Raw genomic sequence first — 21,187 nt, 5'->3', positions numbered from 1 at the left:
TTCTGGAACTTGCTAAAGCCGTCCTCTAGGGTATAAATATGTACAAACTTTGTTTGTATGGTTACATTGATTCTTGTGCACATTTCATACAAGACAAACTACTGTACTGCCTTCACTGGATCCTTTTACAAGCGGTAGCTAGCTAGCAATTTTCTGCATTGCACCAGCATTTTGTTTTTTTAAACCAGTAAAAAATTGGACAGGACTAGACAACTTCTTTAAGCCTGCTAAAAAAATTCCATTTCATTACGTATTAAATCTATTTTCAAGTATGCAGCAACATAATTAGCATTAATACGTTTCTGTCTCCTCTCTGCCTTACTCGCTACATGTACCAGCTAAAGTCACATTACTCCTAAGATATGTACGTTCTGTATAGTAAATGAAATTTCATTTCTCTTTTCGGTAGCCATTAAATGGTCAAGTGTGCGAGAGGCCGCTTTGATAACTGCACTGCTCGGCCTTTTTTATTGACTTAGATTGAAAAAGGTTTCAACCAGGCATGCTAAATTTTATAAAGAAAGTGAATACAGAAACTGATGAGCGATAAAATTTCGTGATGAAAAGTTGAAATTCAGTAAAATAGTTTAAAGTACATACTAAAACTTAGTTTTAAGTGTGAGTTTAGCAAGCTAAACTTAATTGAAGTGAAGTCAAAGTTTATGTTATGCGTACCTTTTGAAGGTAAGAACTCCTTACCGTACATACTGCATTTGGTACACACATTATACATGTAATTTTGCATTTTATTGCAGATCATAACTATTAGAATACACTAAATACAATACAGTTACTGTTGGTAACTATAATTACTTAAGTTGAAATACTATTTCGTTGCTAAGTTTCATTATGTACACATTTTTATAAAAATTTTGACGAATTTCACTAGGGGATGTTTGCATCATATAATTACAATGGTCTCTATAAACCCTACATACAAATTTTTCACCATACGATGCCAACCCTGGAACGGATCAACATTATATCTCAAGGGTGCACTGTATACATCCATGACCTTCCAAAGGCAGTCAACTGTAGCACCAGTCTGTTTGCTGATGATACACTACTATACCAACCGGTCAACAATGATCAAGATAAACAATTGTTTCAAACTAATATAACCTTTTTACAAAACTGGGCTCAGACATGGTGTATGTCATTTAACATTAACAAGTGTTCTGTGTTAGCTTTTAACCCCACTCATTTTTCTCCACAAGCTGATTACCTACTTAATGACACCACTCTTAACACAATTTTTATTATTACAATTCAATCTTAAACTGCAGCAGTTTGGGATACTTCACTTGAATATTTAAAAAATGGCATTGAAATGGTGCAGCACAACGCAATAAGATTCGTAAGTCAGCTGAAAGGTAGGGAAAGCATCACTGAAGCTCGTAATAACTTGCAACTAGATACATTTGCTGACAGACGTACCGAAATCAGACACGCACCATTATTGAAAATTTTATTAAGAGAAGAAAAACATACATCCCTGTCTAGTGCATACGACGAGTTGATGAATGTCAAACCGGACAGAATGCCAAACACTGGAGCAACTACAAGATGAGTTCCACCAACAATGTACGCAAAACATCGGTATATCACAACAGCTTCCTACCGATAGCAGTTCGTGAACTGAAAACCAAGCTAACAAATGACGGCTAACACATGTACATAACACAGCTAACTTACAATTAACCAACAATAACCTAGAGCAGTATAATACATTATAAATTATGACATTCTAGTGTTTTTCCTCCTAGTTGCAAAACAAGGCAACAATTTTGATATTCAAATGCTGGTTAAAGACTACAACTATCTGAGGCGTATTACTTGTTTTCACTTTAGTGCGTACTATTAAAGAAGAGGTAAGAGGTAGAAAACACGTGTACCGGCTCAATACCTATCTTCTAGTTTTCTTTCCACTCACCAAAACGTTTGGATAAGAAATCATCACACGTAAATCAAAATAGATAGGGGATGTGATGCCACTCTTAAGCGTAAAGGATCCCAGCTTAATTGCGTCTATACGATAAAGTTCTTGAACGAATTCATGAACACTTGAAATTCCATTGGAAGTCATGACTGCACGCCTTCGTACCACGGGGCAAGATCGCGAGTAGTAATGACATCCGCTTCTTGGAACTAGTATAAAAATGTGAAGTTCAGCCGACCCTACATGCGCCTTTTCAAGAAACAAAGTTTCCGAAAACACCTCGCCCCTCCAGAGGTTGTTTTGAACTTTTGACTTTCAGATGACCTTATAGTCGGCGTAATAATGAGAAACCGTGTTTTAGTGTAGTACAGATTGTATAGATTGTAGACTATTATCTACCGTCAGTTTTTAAAAAGTATCGACACATTCGCTTCGACGTCGTTCGAACACTAGTCAATACTACTATGCTATTGATATTTCTACGCGTGAGGGTAGATTTATGACATACTTCTACGCTTCTGTCTTTTTCACTCAACTGCTTCTACGCATGCTCAACTCAACTAATCCTTGCGACGCAATTATTTGCTCATTTACAAGATAGTTCGTTGAGAGAACGTGCTAACAATATAATTGAAAACCAGTAGGCCACCACACAAGAGGTAACAGTATTCTGTCAATGTTTTAATTTTTAAAAATGGTCTTTTTTTACTAGATAAATAACAGATTAGCGTTCGGTGCATCTTCGTAGTGGTTTGGGATAACTAAGCAGCATTTCACCGATTAGACTAACTCGGACATTAAACAGGGGTGGCCATACCTGCCAACTCTCACGCATTGGCCGTGAGACTCACGCAATCACCTCAAAGAAAAAATGAAAATGCGTGAGATTTTTGCCCCAATTTCCACAATTTTATATATACTATCATCATACCTGCCAACTCTCACGCATTGGGCGTGAGACTCACGCAATCACCCCAAAGAAAAAATGAAAATGCGTGAGAAATGCGTGAGATTTTTTCCCCATTTTCTACAATTTTATATGTACTATCATTGATACATCAATTGCCCCAAAACCAACTCTCACGCATTGCCCCACTCTTGGGTTGGCAGGTCTGGGGGTGGCGATGTAATTTAGCACATACATTAATGACGGCTTGCACAAAAAAGATAGATGTAATGAAATCGGTTTAGATTTCCTTAAACAGGCTACAGAAATTGGCAAAGGTAGTTCAAAAGTATGCCAAGGCCATATTGTTCTATAAGGTACTCATTTGCAGTTTTCTGTTCTAAGACATTGCCTACTGGAAATTCAGTATGGAAGGTTCTGCACTGCTTACATATGCTCAATATGTTGTTTAACATTCTATAAATATAAATGACAGTTTTCTGCCAAATTAATGGGATGTTTAGTAGATATGATCTCATTTCAAAAACCAAACGGAAACCATTCTGATAACGAACGAATGTATCTATAAATTTGCAGTGACGGTGCCACTCTCCATGATTTTAAACGTAATAGTAACAATCAGGTAATGCACCCTTGCTTAGGCTCAAATCAAAAAGTAAGGTGGTTGCACATACACAGTTGAAAAGTAACCTTTGTTAAGTTAGCGAACGAATAGGAGTGACAGTTATGTATATCTGAAAGTAGACATAACGGTCATTTCTATTATGATATCAGATCTTATGGTAGAAATGGCGAAATGCCTCATGTAAAGATGAGATCGTCAAAATGCTGATTGGTTTAATTGGATTCACTGATGGTGCCATATTTTCACAATAAGATGTATGTTTAGCTATTCCTTCGGTTGAGTATAAGTACTTGCTGTCAATTGCCTATGCATTTTAGACTTTTTATTACTGCTATAAATCATCTACATGTATTTTATGAGGATGGTTTGTATGAGAAACTCAGAAACCTGTGATTAGTTCCACTAATGAAAGGACTGACACCATTTTGCCTAACCCTAGGCCATAACATATGAAACGAATGACTACTAATATTATTACTCAAGTTATTAGCAAACATTGGTAAGCAGGAAGAGACATTTTTGCATAGCATGCACCACTATTGGATGAATTAGGTAATGCGTTTTATTTAATCGTTACTGTATAACATTAACTTTTGAAAAAATCAACTTTTGATAAAGCGAAAGTATGCTCAGAATAGGCTGTAAACATATTTTCTTTTGGTTCCACGCATGCAGATAATTGTTTCCTTTCGTTCAAGTACAGATACGATTGGCTAAATAATTAACTACCCACTAATGAAAAACGTTTTGTGCAAAGCTTACTAAAGATGCGCTACGCGGCTCTTGGTTATGCGCTAACGTTGTGCGGCACTACTCGGCTTGTGGTGCGCAAAGAGTTAAAGGGAAAGAAGCTCGACCCAAAGAGAATACCGTAAATTTTGGCTTTTACGTTGAGAATTTGACACCAAGTTTTTAGTTTAAAAATACATCTTCTGCTTATTTTGTGGCAGTATTACTTATTGCAGTGTCCAGTGCTGGATGCAGTTGGGGTTTGGCTAGTGTGTATTTCGCTAAATGCTTTGGAACTTTTGCATTACACTGCACATACATACATAGTCATTTTCATGAAAGCTCATAGCAGAATTGAGTATTTAGTTGACTTTGACACAACCACATTTTAACTGCAATATATTGGTGCTGCCAAAACTTGATTGTGAATGAACTAATAGAAACAAATTGATCACAATGAGCATGTTGTATACGGTTGTAATAGGAATCTATATAGGTTTTAATATATAATGTTAATGAGAATACACGACAATGACCCCGATGACCCCAATTTCATCAGACTGGTGATCATGTCTGAATCCCTATTCTGAAATGATATGGGAGTTAAAGCACAAGTTCACGAGCTTACTAAACAAAGCAGCCGATAGTTTTGGATTCATGATGCAGTATAAAATTGAAAAGCCAGCAGTGTCAGTTCATTCACAATATCAGCTTGAGACTAATGTGTAGTTGCAGTACACTATCAGTTTCGGGTTTTGAAGAATGGTCATTCGCAATATACCTGAATTGCTGGGTTTCCGGTTATGCATCCTGGAAGTTAATGCACAGCAGATAGCAGTGGGTAATTTGCTGTAGGACCACAATTGCACTAGCAGTAAATGTCTACTGCGAATTAAAAAGTTGAAATCCACTGCCAAATTACTGAAATGATGAAATGAATCACTGCAAATGGTGCAGTGCAATTCTAATGTGTCACATTCTTTGTACATTCTTATGTCATCTAGATGTAGAAAGATTTCTTTTTGAGCCCATTAAAAGACAACTGATCAGATAAGGCGAAAAGTCACCTAAGACAAACATACAATGCATAACAAGTTGTAGTTTGTTTTTACTATAATTGTCAATGACATGCTAAAGTATTTCTGCAATGCGCATTGATTGGCTATAGCAAAATTCATACTGATGTCATACTGCTCATTTGAATTGCTGATGGACAATTGTTGAAAATGAGTAATGGAATATCCAGCATGGCATAATAAGCTTAGTCGATTTATGATGAAAGGCTTGTCACCAAACAACTATGATTTGCCACTAAAAATGCAAAATCGTCGTATCACTAGTGAACCATCCTTGAAACTCTTGCAAACTGCATGACATTCAGCTGAAATTGATGTAGCATGTTAATAAATATACTGATTGACCACCAGATCTAATTGACCACCACCCTGAGAAAAGGGTTGAAAAATAGACCGCCACCTCCATTTGTCCGCCACTAACATTACTTAAATTTCACGAGTCCATAATACCAACTGACCAGTAGAAAAGTGTCCACAAAATCGTATTAATAATGTATCGTTTATATCAATAACAATTGGTTCTTTCGTCCAATTCCAAAGCTTTTCGTTATTTCGTTAAAACTTTGAATACAACAACATAGCAATAATCAATAACTGTCTCAGACTAGCAGTAGTTCTCTGTTTAACACGGTCTTTCTACTTCGAATTAGCCTACATATATAATATAAAAACGGCCTAAAATTACAATGGTAGATAAACTTTCAAAGCAACGCTATAGAAATAATTACTGCCTCATGCTAATAGTAGTTTCTTGTTTAACGCGGTCTTGATTATAGCTGTGCTGAGTTTTCTGCATTTCGATACGATATGCAATAAATATCGACGATACCGATATTCGATACGATATTTGCATGACTGATGAATAATGTTAGGTTTTGCAATGACATAAATGAAGAGTGTATTGTAATAAAACCCAAAGTTAGAAAACAGCTACATGTACTTGGAAATGGAAACATTCTATTCCAAACTAAAAACACCAAAACAAACTACAGCTTAACACAAATGACTAAAACAAACTGAAAATCCAATTACAAGTTTCTACCATTACGAAAACATTTTCGCGAGGGAGCAGGTTTCTAGTATTGCGGAATAAAGCCCTAGTTACATCGCTGACTTCAACCTCAATGAAAAACTGTGCTGTGTCCCTACGACTACCTTGCCGCCACGATTAATGTGTGAAGGCAATAGAACTTCTGGCTGTCCATCTAGTTAGTTTTGACGCCACAAGCAATAAATCGGCATAAACTGTGGTCAATATTTATTATTTGATTATAAATTGTGGTTTATTAACAATAGAAACAAATTGGCCATAAATATGCCTTATATCGATATTGCTTTTCTATTCTGTCAGTTTCCTGGCAACAATAGATGTCAAAATTGCACTTTTGTTTGACCTTAGCGGTTTAACCGTGATCAAGTTTTGTCAATTAAAATTAAAATGTCAAATTAAAACATCCTGGATTATTAGATCCTGGAAATTAGGTCACCTCAAACTTCAAAAACAATTGCAAACGATAGAAAAATGGCGATCTTTCTGATAAAATCAACTAAAGTTTTTTGTAAGTTCATCTTTTGTGTTGTTATCTTTAAGATAAGAATGGATTTTAATGAGCCAATGTTACATTTAATCAAATTCTGGAGTGATCTTTTATAGATTAGCAGTGCATTGAGAGGTCGAGTGTTTAACCCACCCTGCTCTCCCGACCATAGTCATATGGTGCTGACTTGCACTATCTAGTTAGGAGTCTGAAGACAGAGTTAACATGGCCGGAAGAGGTGGGCGAGGATCTGCCCTGCTCAGGGCACTTGAAGAGCCTGCCAGAAAACCTGGTGTTACAGCCACGCAGCAGCCCGGACCATCAGGGGATCACACTACGCAGCAGGTAATTGTGTCTCATTACTTTCGTTTATGATAACTTCAAGTTCCAACCATTCGCTTTGAAGATTACTGGATTTGTACCAATATAAGTCTTACACTGTACGTGTATGGGTTGGGCAGTGGGGTAGTCTGTTGAACTCAGATTCAAATAATGTTACCCTCCTAGACTGTAACAAAATTTAGAGTGTATTTCTCCTTTAATGGCAGGGCTGTTTTTTGCTGGGATGAAACGTAATTTTTGCCAGTCAGTCGACAAAAATGGAAAAATGCGGGTTAGAATTAGCAGTAACCAGTAAATATTATTTTGCACCATTGTACATAAGTTTGATCTAATTAACAATACATATTTTACGTGATAAACTGAATAGTACTGTAGTTTCCTTATGTTTATTTATTCATTAAGTAAAAGTTTATAAATGCATACCAATATAGCCATGTGACCTTTTGTTTTTAAACAGTATTAGACATGCTGGTAGACTGTTAGTTTGTGTGGGTTAGAGGTGGAACGAGACACGAGACATCTAGAGTATCGACCTGTCTCGTATCGGTCTCGTCTCGACCTAACTATTTTCAAACTCGAGACAGGAAATAGAACTAGGGCGCCTGCGCGAAAAGCCTGTTAAAACATGGCTTTTCGCGCAGGCACGAAAAGTCATGTTTTAACATGTAATCATGTAGTCCGGACAACGGCCCTGTTAATATATTGTAGTTCGGTTCTGTGTCCTTAAAACAGATACCGGGTGGTATCCCTTTACCCTCGGGATAATCCGATTTAATAAATAAGACTGTTGTGGGTAAGATGTCTGTATTTTATCGTATCGTGTCTAAACATCAACTGCCCTTCATAAAATTCGGGCCTCTTTTATATACTACCAACTGTGGGTAAAACTTGCCCGGACACGGAGAAACGAACTAAAGGCCGTGTCGACCATAGTCCGTGTTCAAGTAACAATGAAATTTTCGTTAGTTCAATATAAGAATATACGGTACAGTAATTCATATAATTTCATGAGTACATTTAAATATAATTCACATACTACAGTTAATACACAAACAAAACTTAACCTAAATGAAACAATAAGAATGAAAGTGTTATTGTGTGTTCTTTTAGTTGTGGTACTTTTTTGTAGATCAACGGCTATCGGTTTCATTACAAATTTTATTACATTAAAAAGTAAGACCTATTCAATAGATGGTAAAATTATACATGTACAAAGCAATATGTTTATAATAATTATTATTAATCAAGTTCAAAATTTTTAGCAAGATATAACTTCGCTATTTTAGAGCTGTTTGTGTTATTTTTGTTTACAAAAAATACATGCATATCGATATTAAAATGTTGTATTTAAATCGTTTACACCAGATGAAAATTTAATTTAAAAAGAGGTTTATCAATTTTATATATCAAGTACGCTAGTCCTTGTGTAGTGAAATCATCACCAAATGCCCATTATTTTACTGTCTCGTGTCTCGAGTTTTTACAAGACAGCGTCTCGAGTCTTGTCTCGAACTTAAAAAACCTGTCTCGTTCCACCTCTAGTGTGGGTCAATATTGTAGCGAAATCAGTAATACATTGTCTTTAATTCAAATCAGAGTAAATCTTTTGGTACAAAAATTATATTGTATAAAAATTCAAAATATTATACAGCCAATAAATATTGCTTTATCGCCACTTAGTTGAAGATTTTATACTTCTAGTGAATGGCCAGCGTTGCCCGGGTAATAAAAGTCTTTGCACAGAAATTTATTTTTCTCTAACATATAACAACAGTTGCCATTCTAACTTTTAAACTTCATATCATGAGAAAAGAATTTTGTGCAGTTTAAATAAATTAAGAGAAAAATAAAACAACTATATAAAGGTTTTCAAACTTTTTCAAACAACTGTAACCTTCAAACTTCATATCATGAGGAAAATGTTTTGTGCAGGTCAAATAAATTAAGGAACAAAATTAAACAACTATAAAAGTGTTTAAATGTACATGTGAAGTAATTAGCAAGTAATAGCTAAATTAGGTTTGTTGTGCTATGATTACAATAAAAGATGATTTGGTAATGATACAATTAATACAAACTGAGAAAACAAAATACAAATCCTGAATATGTTGAATTGATAATAACAATTTTTGCATAGAAGTGTGTGTGTGAAAAAGGTTACTGTTCCACCAGAAGCTATCCATCAAAACTTTGAGTACGACGATGCTGGTGCTTCTCGACACTGGTGCAAATGTAAAAATGATCTATCGTACTGTCTTTGTCTAACCGAACGGAGAGAGAATGTAGAGGCGATTCCTACTCGAGATACTACAGTTGTCCGCGTAAAAAGTATTAGCCCTTACCGATTTGATTGATTTACCGATTGAACCTTATAAAAACCGGAAATAGAAGTTTGGAAAACACGAATAAGCATCGTGTTTCATAGAATTCATAGTTTCAATTAATATGTCATTTAGGGTGTGAAATCGGAAAAAGGGTCTATCTATATATTTCTTAAAGTTTGTCATCTGTTGTCTGTCGGTATGTTCAGCTATAGCTATTATTAGAATCTTGGAATAAAGAATCCATTTGAAAAATATTTGATCTCGGACCCTCCCGTTCACCAGTCCGACACTGTAACAATCAGGCCACAGAGATTAATATCGTACGCTAGCCGATATATGTCGCTATATGGGAGTAAATACCCAACGGCTTTGCATACTACGCAGGGTGATTGCGTAACGTCATTGAGACAAATAGCTCTCACTAGTAGGCTTACTCAAGTTTTCTATTGGCAATGTGCCAGGCTAATAGCATGTGGCAGGCAACTCTCATTACTTCTCATTGTTTATAAGCTGATTTTTGATACCCGGGCTAGTACGGTATATAGTAAGAGCTATGGTTCGTAAGAGCCTTTGTAGACTCGTGGTTAGACAATTGGATTACAAATCTGCATTTGCAATCTTTGTGAGTTCAAATCCAGCATGCTGCGTGGTTTTAATTACCAGATTTTAATAGCTATAGCTGGACACATTAAATTACGGAATCACAGAAAACAGAAAATAACAAACTTTCAGATTTATATATATAGATTGTAGATGTGGTAAATAAAAGTATGCAAATACATGTATAATATAGTGATTAAAGGCTACATATGTGAGGCTCATATACCCCAAAGTTTCAGAGAATATAATGTGATGAAAAAGTTATCGTATATTACATGAAACTACTTTTTGCTGATTTCTACCAAATACTGTAAAACCTTCAATATAACTCCACTCTCATTTGAACGCCACCCTCATTTGAACGCCACCTTTATTTGGACGCCACCATTTTTTGAACGCCACCCTTATTTGAAAGCCATCTCCATTTGAACGCCACCTCCATTTGACCACCGCAAAACGAGAATGGTTGATACATAAAGCGCCACCCTTTAATTGAAAGCCACCTCTATTTGACCTCCATGTTGACTTTCTTTGATCTTTACAAACCCATAATAGCAAGGGATCAATAGAAAAGTGTCCTCAAAATCGTACTAATAAGGACTCGGTTACATCAACAACAATTAATTCTTTCGTCATTTCTATTCGCATCGAAGTCTGTTTTCCAACTCCAAAGCTTTTCATTTTTTTGTTTCAGCATTAGAAGCAACACCATACTCTATGAACACCATACTCTATGAACACCATACTCTATGAACACCATACTCTATGAACACCATACTCTATGAACACCATACTCTATGAACACCATACTCTATGAACACCATACTCTATGAACACCATACTCTATGAACACCATACTCTATGAACACCATACCCTATGAAAATAATTAATAATTGTACCAGGCTTTAGGAATATTTCCTCGTTTAATGCTGTGTTGATACTTTGACGTTTGTGACAAATGGTTTACATTTACAGTACAATGGTATATGAACGACTAGCTTTATGCTAAAAGTTGTGCTTAGCGCCCATGTGGCTAAACCGCCAAAGGTTTATTATTTGTGCGAGATGAAACGCATGAAAGTTTTGCTCTACTCAAAAAATTGTTTGGACGCTAATAGCAACTAGTTCCGCAGTGCATAAGAGTTGAGGTCAGAAAACATTGTGGAAGGTATTGAACAGCCAAAAGATGTTTGTTCCATCAAAAGCAGCTATCAGAACGCAACTGACCGAGCAAACGATGCAAATATTTTTGTTTCCAAAGTGTTAATTTTTGTCTTTGCTTGTATTATAAATATGGCTCGTTTATGTTACTTGTTCTTGAATATATTTTGTAGCATTTGATAGATTATTATTATATAATCTATAAATTGGCAGATTTATAGCATATTATTTGATGTAATTTGCTTTATTATTATTGTTTGATTGATCATTGCTGTAATCTGATCATACAATTGATCAACGCTTGTAACTCCTTCTATTGCACATGAAAGGTAGTTCTGGCTGCTAACTGTAGCAAACATATCAATGAGTGCAATAAGCTTTAATGCAACATTGTTAAATCTTGTTATGAAATAAAATTATGATTTCAAATTTAGAATGCAATGAAAAAAATTGAAAGCTGTAACATACTGTAAAGCAGGGCACAGACTATAATATCATCACAAGTTAATTGCTTGTTAGCAATAGATATCAACTGGTGGAGATATTTCTTGGCTTCTCAATGCATATTTATTAAGAGATCTTTAATAAGTTAGAAGTATGTTGGCAAATTTATTGCATCACAAAAAATTAATGTCACTCTGCCCGAAGGAGAGTGCAAAATAATTCACAGGCGAAATTCGCTTCACTCGTAGTATGATTAAATTTATTGTCCCAAAATTCTGACGAGCCATTTGAAAAATACAACGCCAGCCTCTATTTGACCTGCTATTTGACCTCCCCTATGTGACCTATAGGGGAGAGTTGAAGAAAAGAGGGCTATGGCGTTCAAAAAGAGGTTTTACGGTAATTTTAGCCATCTGAATTTCTGACATTTCAGACATTACCGACTCTGTTTATTGGAGTACATAAGGGTGTGGGATAATGCAATCGAATAGCATTTATTGACCGCGGATGCATAGCCAAAAGTCTATGCCTGAGCTGTTAATAAATATTTTATAAATAAATAACGCTTGCCATGCAACAAATTCATTACATTTACGTGAAAATATGGTAGTGGAATTAGTTAGTTAATTACTACGTCACTCGCATTTAATTTAGTAGGGAATCAAAATTACTCTAAGAATCAGTTGAGCATACCACTTCTTTAGCAGCCCGCAGGAAAACCTCGCACTAGTGGAGGTCGTGGCTCATATCTTCTGAGCATGATACCAAGGGCTCCAGAACCAGACACACCAGCTTCTGGAGGCATGCCCATACCCACCCCAACTTCTACTTTATCAAGGCAATCATTGGCTTCCAGCACAGCTCAGTCTTCCGGCAAGGCAAAACCATCCGGAAGAGGCGCTGCCCTCCTTGAGATGTGCGGGTAGGTTATATGATCACCTGCTAGCGTCTTCAAGTCATAAGTCACATTGAAGATGCTCCAAAATTACAGTTCATTAGTTTCAACAAATTGTGAATCTCTAACAATTTTGAACAGCTGAATGTAAATTTAACTTTTGTTTAAAATTTATGTGTATAGAGAACCTTGATTACAAGGCGTAGTCATACCTGCAAACCAACCGCAGATCGCTATCACCATTGAAGCTTATCTAAAATGTCTTTATTATAAATTCTCTTCAGCTTCTAATCTCATACAGTCATACCTCAACACGCGAGTGCTCCAATATACGAGAATATTGAGATACAAGAGCCATTTTGGGCAGGTTCCTTCTTTGAGATACCAGCATACGAACCGGTTGTCACTGGCCACTAAATGGCCAAGTTTGCACTTGGTTTTTGCAAGTTTACAGATTAATTTGTATTCACCATACTTTTCGGACTATAAACCGCACCTCTATATAAGCCGCATCTGCTTTATTTTCCAAAAAATGATAATAAAACAATACATAGGCCACTCCTTTGTATAGGCCGTAGAACTCAAGACGGTGCTTTTTAACACGGCAGCAACTTTGCTGTTTAAAACGAAACAGTGCCAAACGGCACTGTTCCGTAATCGGTTAACAATGCCTCACAGCACTGTTTCGTATTAACATACGCTTCTTAACCTAGTACCTAACGTAACAGTGCTGTTAGGCATTGTTTCATTTTTTCTTTCACCGCTAGAGGCGCTCTAACCGGAGATTCCGGTTAATGCGCCTCTAGCGGTGAAAGAAAAAGCCACAGAATAGCTGCACCCTCATAAAAGCCGCATGGCTCAAATCATAAGAAAAAAGTAGCGGCTAATAGTCTGAAAAGTACGGTAGTTATTTTCTATATGAAATAATGCCTTGAGACACGAGTAAATTGATATACAAGATTAAGCCCGGAACGCATTAAGCACGTATGTGGGGTATGACTGTATTCATATTTTTCTAATGCTTTCACATGAGTAGTTTCCAAATTGTCAAAAAACACACTCCATTCTGAGCAATAGCTGGTTGTTGTGGCCAATTTCAAACACAGGAAGTCAGCTAGGGATGTAAAGTTTCTATCTCAGCAGTTCTTTTGGTGAACTTGATGTTATAGCTACTATGAATGGCAAGAGTTTAAAATAATACAACGGGTAAAAAAAGAACATCATAATTGTTATAAAGAAATGTCAATGTTTTAATTCACCTTTTTCGCTAATCAATAGTCTTAATTTATATTATTTCGAATAAATAAATTTTGAACCGTAGCAATTATTTTTTACCCACTACATGTAATAGAGGACTCCTAAAGTTGCCGTATTCGTTCGTAAAATTTACGTTTTGTGTTGTCATATGAAATAAGTTGTCATCCGGCGTGCTTATAAAATGTTATTTTGTTGGACATTTCTATCTGGTAAAATTATTACCAAACTTTGATATTATGGAAACAACAATATAGACTGTCCTCTGTTTATTTGCACAAGAAGGACAAAACTGTCCAATCTTTCCAATTTCCTTCTCTGTGATTATATGTATAGGAAGCTGTAATAACATTGCAACCCTCAAATGGTATGTCAAGTTATTTTGAGTTTAGTATTAGCGTTACTCAGATTATGAAGTTGTGATTTTTCTAAGTTTGTATAATTTTCGTGTTGCACCTACATGAATACTTGGTGATTATTCCCTCTTGATTGTTAGGCCAAGTCCTCCTCGTCCGGTAAGACAAGTAAAGCCTCTATCTCCTCCGCAGACTGGGGTACAAGTGCCTACTGCCTCCATGAAGAAATTGAATCTCAATGAACCACCATCAGAGTCAGCTGCGCCTTCTCAGGTTCGACATGCTCCGGAACGACCTAAAGGGCCGCGTGGTGAAACTGGCCGCAGGTAGGGCTTGTTAAATGCTGTGAGGTGGGTGCTGTAGACGCTCAGTGTTGGCTAGTTTACTTTAGGTAGTGTGGTAATTTAAATCTGCTGAGTTTATGATACACGTTGAACTATGGTTGAAGGTTTTTTATAATAATGACATCGAGTTCTCTCTGTTGTGAAATAGATTTGAATAATATATAATTATGTTATTGAGTTTTTCTATGCTTATAAAATGAATCTGAACAATATATAATAATGACATTGATTTTTCTCTGCAGCGTAAAATAGATTTGATTAATATAGATATCAACCGTTGGAGTAGTAATAGCCTCAGTGATTGTCTAGGTTCCCCATTTTTTTTCCTACCATATAAACTATATAGACTATATCTTCACTCCCACAATTAGACATTCTTTGTTTAAAAAGTGGTCATACTTATAGATGTCCTCATAACCTGCTTAGAGCTGAGCAGACATTTACATTGGATAATTTTGAAATGAACTTATCACTAGTGTTACAGGCTACGAAGTTTTGTCGTATTTTGCATCTTCGTAGCATGTAAATGGTTCAAAACGTCGAATCTTTAATTCTTCGAAGCGATTCAACCCTCCGCTTCAAGGGGGGTATTTTTGAAAAAATCGTAGCAACAATGAAGTACTGTGTATCATGTAAACATCGATATTCGTATTATTGCACAAATCTTTGTGATCGGAGGTTGGATTTTCATCGTTTTTATTAGTGATGTCCTTACAGCATCTCTGTTTTTAATGCTTGTGTTTTAAAAATATTATCTTCAAAATAAAAAATATTAACTCCAAAATTTAAAGAAAAATTTCTTACACGCTTTGACATTGGCGTTTGACCTTAGACGCATTTTAGGAGTGCCAGCTGCGATATAAATTATGCGCCCCCGTTGTAGATAAAAGCGCAACAGACTAATATAGAAAACGCGGAGTTGTATGACAATTTTTTTATAGCGAGTAAACTCATCAGCTACGAATAATTGCGAGTGGTGCTACCATTCCTGCGTATCATGTAAATTCATCCTCCTCATTCCTACGATCAAAAATACAACTTCGAAGCTCAAAAATTCGTAGCGTGTAACACTAGTGAATGTAAAACAAGTTACTATTAGGTAGTCAAATGGGCGTTTTGGTTAGCTTGCGCTGACTAATGAGTTGTGATCACTAATATCTCTGCTGCCGGTTTTACTGTCGCCACGTCAATAATAGCTTCAACCATCTCCATAGGGTCAGCTTTTTCTGTCTTCATTTCTTCAGACTGCGATTCTTCAGATTCTCTCAGCGCACATTCTTTTGTTGCCTCAATGGTTATACCATCGATAGCGATTCTTCCATAGCTCGTCTCATCCGTGGAAAGGGTTGTAGGAGTACTGGTAACGTCGATGGTTAGCTGGATGTTAGCACCAATGTCTGATGGTACATCTACTGCTAGGTAACCAGCTCTCCAATCACTACCTTCGCTTGCCATCCTTCTGAACCATTGGTCATTTCTGTAGAACAGTTAAGAGTTGTTTTTTGACACCTGTCGCAAGGAATCGTGTTGCAATTGCTGACCGTGAATGAAAATAAAAGTTGTACTTTCATGAATATCGGTAAAAGTGTCCTGTCATCCAGCAATCAGGTCACCAAAGCAAACAATGACCTCTACATTCTCACTGTGTTTTGATTTATCTGCTACCGTTGGAATGATGTCACCCATACAGGGTTGGAAAAAACACGATGTTTATGAAAAAACTGAATAAACAAGGTTTGTTTGGTTTAAACCGGTTTTTATGGTTTATATAATTTGACCAAGGTTTTTGCAATTTCAAGTCTAATTAACATCACTTACTATAGCTGCATGATTGAATATTGAACGTATATATGTGGAATCATCTGTTAAAGATGGTATTGTGGGAGTTGCTATGAGAAAAAGAAGAGAAAATATATGGAAATTTCAGAATGAACCTTTAATCAAACACTAATGAAGAAATACAGAGCAGCAATCTTATCACATAAAGTGAATATATTACATATAGCTCTATGTATTGGTAAGGTTTTTACTCCCAGTGATTAACTGTGTGGTAGTGAAGAGCAAAGCATAATGATCTACAATTGCTAATATTGAAGCAAAAAATTTGTAAATCCGTAAGGGCAGTCAGCAGTACTCTCACTGGCCAGACTTGAGAAAGTTTTCATTCATTATTAGAGACAATGGTGGGGTTATTATATTTCACATGGTTTTCATATTTCACCAGTAAAGGAACCATCATATCTCTTGATATAAGCAGTTGAAAATGGAGTTCACTAATTCATTGTTGTGCTAGGTCAGCTAGCATTTTATGTAGTTGAAACTAGAGCTCTACCACCACCTTACTACTATGTGCTAAATGAACTTCCACAGCTGATAATTACATAGAATTGCATTTCTATTGCACAAAAATTACTACGAGCTTAAAATATTGTTTTTCACAAAAAATAATGAGAAACCTTAAAAGCCTTTTTTTCGGCTGGTTCAAACCCTGCGTTTAAACCGAGCCAATCCTGTACTCATAGCTTACACTGTTGATAGTAAGTCACTATTGAAGTCAGTGATTAAGCCTAACTATAAGATAAACATTGTTGAACAGAAAAGGAGAGAGAGAGAGAGATAGTGTACATGGCCCACAACAGAAATAAAGAAATGAATGTCCTGGATTCAAATATTTTAATCGAATTAGGCTGAGTATGTTTCTGCAAGTTTATCTAACTGCACTTACATTCCAGCTACCCAATTATTTATGTGTTCCATTTGGTTATAATTAGATTGATTAATATTGTTATAATTGGTATAATCTGCTAATTATTTTATTGGTTCACTGGACAACATGGTCGATCATAATTAACAATACAATCTGATCACAGGCTTATGGTAGAATATGATCACAGGCTGATCGGCTTATGGTAGAATATGATCACAGGCTGATCGGCTTATGGTAGAATATGATCACAGGCTGATCGGCTTGTGGTAGAATATGGTCACAGGCTGATCGGCTTATGGTAGAATATGATCACAGGCTGATCGGCTTATGGTAGAATATGATCACAGGCTGATTGGCTTATGGTAGAATATGATCACAGGCTGATCGGCTTATGGTAGAATATGATCACAGGCTGATCGGCTTATGGTAGAATATGGTCACAGGCTGATCGGCTTATGGTAGAATATGATCACAGGCTGATCGGCTTATGGTAGAATATGATCACAGGCTGATCGGCTTATGGTAGAATATGATCACAGGCTGATCGGCTTATGGTAGAATATGATCACAGGCTGATCGGCTTATGGTAGAATATGATCACGGTTTGCTCACCGTGCACCCTGATCGCAGTTTGATTAAATCACGGACAACATATAATGGCTTTTCTTTCCCTGCCTTCATTTTAGCAAAAGCTGTGTTGATATCACTAATACAGCTAGAAAAGGCTGAAGGGGATTTTAAATTATCGAGTTGCAGGGAAGGTTTGTCATCAGTATCGTTAGGAAACCTGGTTTAAGCTGACAACTAACTTTGCAGTTACATTCATATGTATGGATCTTCTGTAGGAGGTATTTGATATTCCAAAATATCGCAAATTGGTAAACTTAGCACTAAATATGTTACCGAAAATATGCTTCAAACTGGTTATACCAAAGATAAGCTTTCCTTTCAGAATATTCCTAAAATATTCATTATTAGCCAGCTACCTACATGTTTATCCGTAGGGATCAACAGGTTGTGTAATACAGCACAAGTATTTGCACATGTTATGAACAGGAGACAGACTGTCAGCTTCGCTTTAATTTCTAGTTGGTTGCTGGAAAATTGCAAAGGCTTCTTGCAAATATAAGAGACACTCTTGTTTAACGTGGTTAGCTGACTTGTTTAAAATCAAGCAGGTTTACCATAGATAGATACCTTTGAAGAAAACGGTTGTAGACATTGGCCACCACGTGTAACAGGGCAAAGTCGGTGCCAGCAAACTGGTAACTGAACTTGAGGCATGCCTTTTTGCTTTCGGTTACCTTGAGAACTGGTGACACGAGTCTTGTTATACTAGACCCTGCTGACCGGTTAGTTGACTCAACCATGATGTACCTACAACATGACGGATGACTGAGTCACTTATGTTCTAGCTGACATAAAAACTTAAATGTTGGTGAACATAACTGATGGTTGAGTGTTTTGTCTCTCCTTTGTTATCTCCTCGACTTCGTTGCTTTTTGTTTTTGACTGTCCAATTTAGGCTACTCAATAACTGGTGATGCATTGAAAATCTATATCATGTGCACTATTAGTAAAGTCCCGGAAGCTGCATCCTTGTCATTCTTATTGATTGAGATTTGAGAAAATCTTCTGTTATTGAAAACTGGAAGAGACCTTGATAGGTTGGAACGTTGTAAAATAACCCTGTGCAAGGGTTACGGCAAAATTATAATATTATATAGTAAAATACTAGGCATGTGAAGGATGATAAGGTGAACATGATCATGCACATCGTTTGCATGTTAAGGAAGGCGACAGTTCCTCGCATAATGATATACTACTTTGTAAATATAAACTCAATTATGTAAATCCAGGTTTTAAAATGCTTGTTTACCTTGCAAAACCCTGTGTTAGCACAAGTGTCATAACTGTCCATCCAGTCATCCACTAACCTGTTGTTGTTGTCACTTGATGTTCTCCACTGAAGGTTTCCAATATTATGTGTCTGGTCATAACTACACCAGTCAATAGTGCTGGCATTTCCAAAGGTGCAGTTGTGGGGCAGTTGCTCTCTGACTCGCGAAGAGCTCTCCGCGTTGCTGCCAGATATAATAATCAACAATAACAGATGTCGCTTGGTACAGAACTGCATCTCTAACATCCTTTCACTCAAGCTAGAAAAGAATGAATACTTCTATTTGCTATTGCCTAAATGAATACCAAACACGTGTGCATTGTTCATGCAATTTAATTAACCTGTTAGGAATGGCTACCGTGAAAGTGGATACAAGTTGGTTGATTTTTAATGATAACTAGCTCATCTTTCGGCGATTTGAGATCTCTGACAGCTGGAGCAGTAACGTTTTAATAGGTTCAAAGCAGCACCTACAGTGGCGTATTAGAATTCCATAGCATGGGCGTGATGCTACTTGCATTTCAACAGTTGTTTGGATTTATCAATGTATTTATTGGGTAAGGCACAAGCAATCACGCACATGTATAGTAAAATGTGCCTAGCTATATTCTCTCCATTGCCATACCGGAAGGTTGGTCTTTCACAGTATTCCTCCATGCATAAAATTGCGTTAAAAACACACACAAATGTTTTAATTCTCAAAAATCTTTTTCATTTGTTTTATCATTTAAAGGCGGCACCCAAAGATTAATCCTTCATTCATGGTTTCAGGAATCTTTAAAGAATTCATTTGCTACAACCATAATCAGTTTGTATTCTAGCTCGCTGGCTTTAATTTGCAAAACACCGTGTACCAGTAATTAAACATCCGTCCAATGAAGTAAAACTATATATTTGATTTCATTTGTTTCTAGGTTCAGCAGCATTGCGTTTATCAAAATTAGTATTGTCTCATTTAGATTGCTCTAAAGTGATAGAAAGGGCAGCAAATGCAAGTATTATGAACTCTTTGTACTTTTAGGATTAATTTATCCGCAAATTACATCCGATTGAAATCGAAAAGCTCAAGTTGGTATCAATACAGTGTGTCCTACTCACCCAACGTCGACTCTCGGGGAATGAGATACAAGCTTCTATATATGCACAGTGACATCATCGGACCTGCCCGGGTTTTTGATGGGAACATCCTGTTTCTTCCACACGAACTTCCCTCCAAGGTTGTTTAATCATTATATAATCTTCAGCGTATATAAGTTCATTGATTGAAGCAAATGTATATGGGTAGCTACATAAATAAACATTTGGTTCTTATGGGTGGTTCTTGGCCAATAATACATCAGTTTAGATTAGTCACATCTGAGTTGAGCATTTGCAAGACCAGTTGACACTTTCTTGAATCAGTTAGTGACTAGTCCATGGTAATCAATTATAATAATCAATAAGGTCAAACTTGGATAGAATTGTTTTTCAACTTCAGTACGAAAGGAGTAATGGTTTTCAGGAATATTATTATTTTAGTTGTTTAATTAGTTAGTTTTAATGAACTAATCTAAAACAACCACGTTCGTATTTATAAGAAACCCGGTAATGCTAAAAATAGTTGAACAAAGCAACATGGCTAGCTCTGATTGTTTGTCACCGTCATTTTCAAAGCTTAAAAGCATTTGCTTGTCAAGTGAGAGAAATAACTAGACACTTTTAGCCGGGACAAATTGCATTATTATGTTGCTGTACCATTATAAGGTGTTTTTAAGGTAGTGCTTCTGTTAGCATTCTTCTAAACACCTATCCATTTTCAAACTTTGTGATGGGGAAAAGGGTGCTCTAGCATATAGGAAAGACAATTCTTCGGAGTATGAATGTTGCTTGTACAATGTAATACTAGTCCAGATAGATCTAATATAACCCTGGTTTTGAGGATCTCAGTTTTGGGAAGTTATTTAGTTTCTGAAATGTTGGTTTTTACAAGATTTATTTCAGGTAATACAGCCGCCTACAGCGTAAATAATCTGTTCTGGGAATGTTATTAAGATTTAACATTATGC

The 21,187-nt window shown here is 36.3% G+C and overlaps 2 protein-coding genes and 1 long non-coding RNA gene across 4 annotated transcripts in view; 1 reads left to right on the top strand and 2 right to left on the bottom strand.

Annotated features, from left to right (window-relative positions):
* The window catches only part of LOC137395304 (uncharacterized), a 63,117-nt gene extending 60,914 nt beyond the window's left edge, over positions 1-2,203 (bottom strand). The window contains exon 1 of the mRNA XM_068082196.1: positions 1,934-2,203. Coding sequence (XP_067938297.1) covers positions 1,934-2,086 — 153 coding nt within the window. The 5' untranslated portion in view covers positions 2,087-2,203. The remainder of the gene's footprint in view (positions 1-1,933) is intronic.
* A 340-nt stretch (positions 2,204-2,543) lies between these two features.
* Positions 2,544-21,187, top strand: part of LOC137392946 (piwi-like protein Ago3) — a 48,232-nt gene continuing 29,588 nt past the window's right edge. The window contains exons 1-5 of one of the 2 annotated variants that reach the window (XM_068079311.1): positions 2,544-2,598; positions 6,931-7,159; positions 12,394-12,608; positions 14,332-14,517; positions 20,164-20,359. In XM_068079311.1, coding sequence (XP_067935412.1) covers positions 7,040-7,159; positions 12,394-12,608; positions 14,332-14,517; positions 20,164-20,359 — 717 coding nt within the window. In that variant the 5' untranslated portion in view covers positions 2,544-2,598; positions 6,931-7,039. Of the gene's footprint in view, positions 2,599-6,930; positions 7,160-12,390; positions 12,609-14,331; positions 14,518-20,163; positions 20,360-21,187 lie in introns of both variants that reach the window. The other variant, XM_068079310.1, reaches the window with a different exon arrangement.
* On the bottom strand, positions 15,887-19,257 carry LOC137392947 (uncharacterized). Its single transcript, XR_010978264.1, has 3 exons — positions 19,180-19,257; positions 18,440-18,619; positions 15,887-16,012 (listed from the first exon to the last, which is right to left on the bottom strand). It is a non-coding gene; the product is annotated as an uncharacterized lncRNA (long non-coding RNA).

This window comes from Watersipora subatra, chromosome 4 (genome assembly GCF_963576615.1).
Source record: "Watersipora subatra chromosome 4, tzWatSuba1.1, whole genome shotgun sequence".
Lineage (NCBI taxonomy): Eukaryota > Metazoa > Bryozoa > Gymnolaemata > Cheilostomatida > Watersiporidae > Watersipora > Watersipora subatra.
Note: the sequence above shows the minus strand (reverse complement) of the source record. Positions and strands in the feature narration are given on the sequence as shown.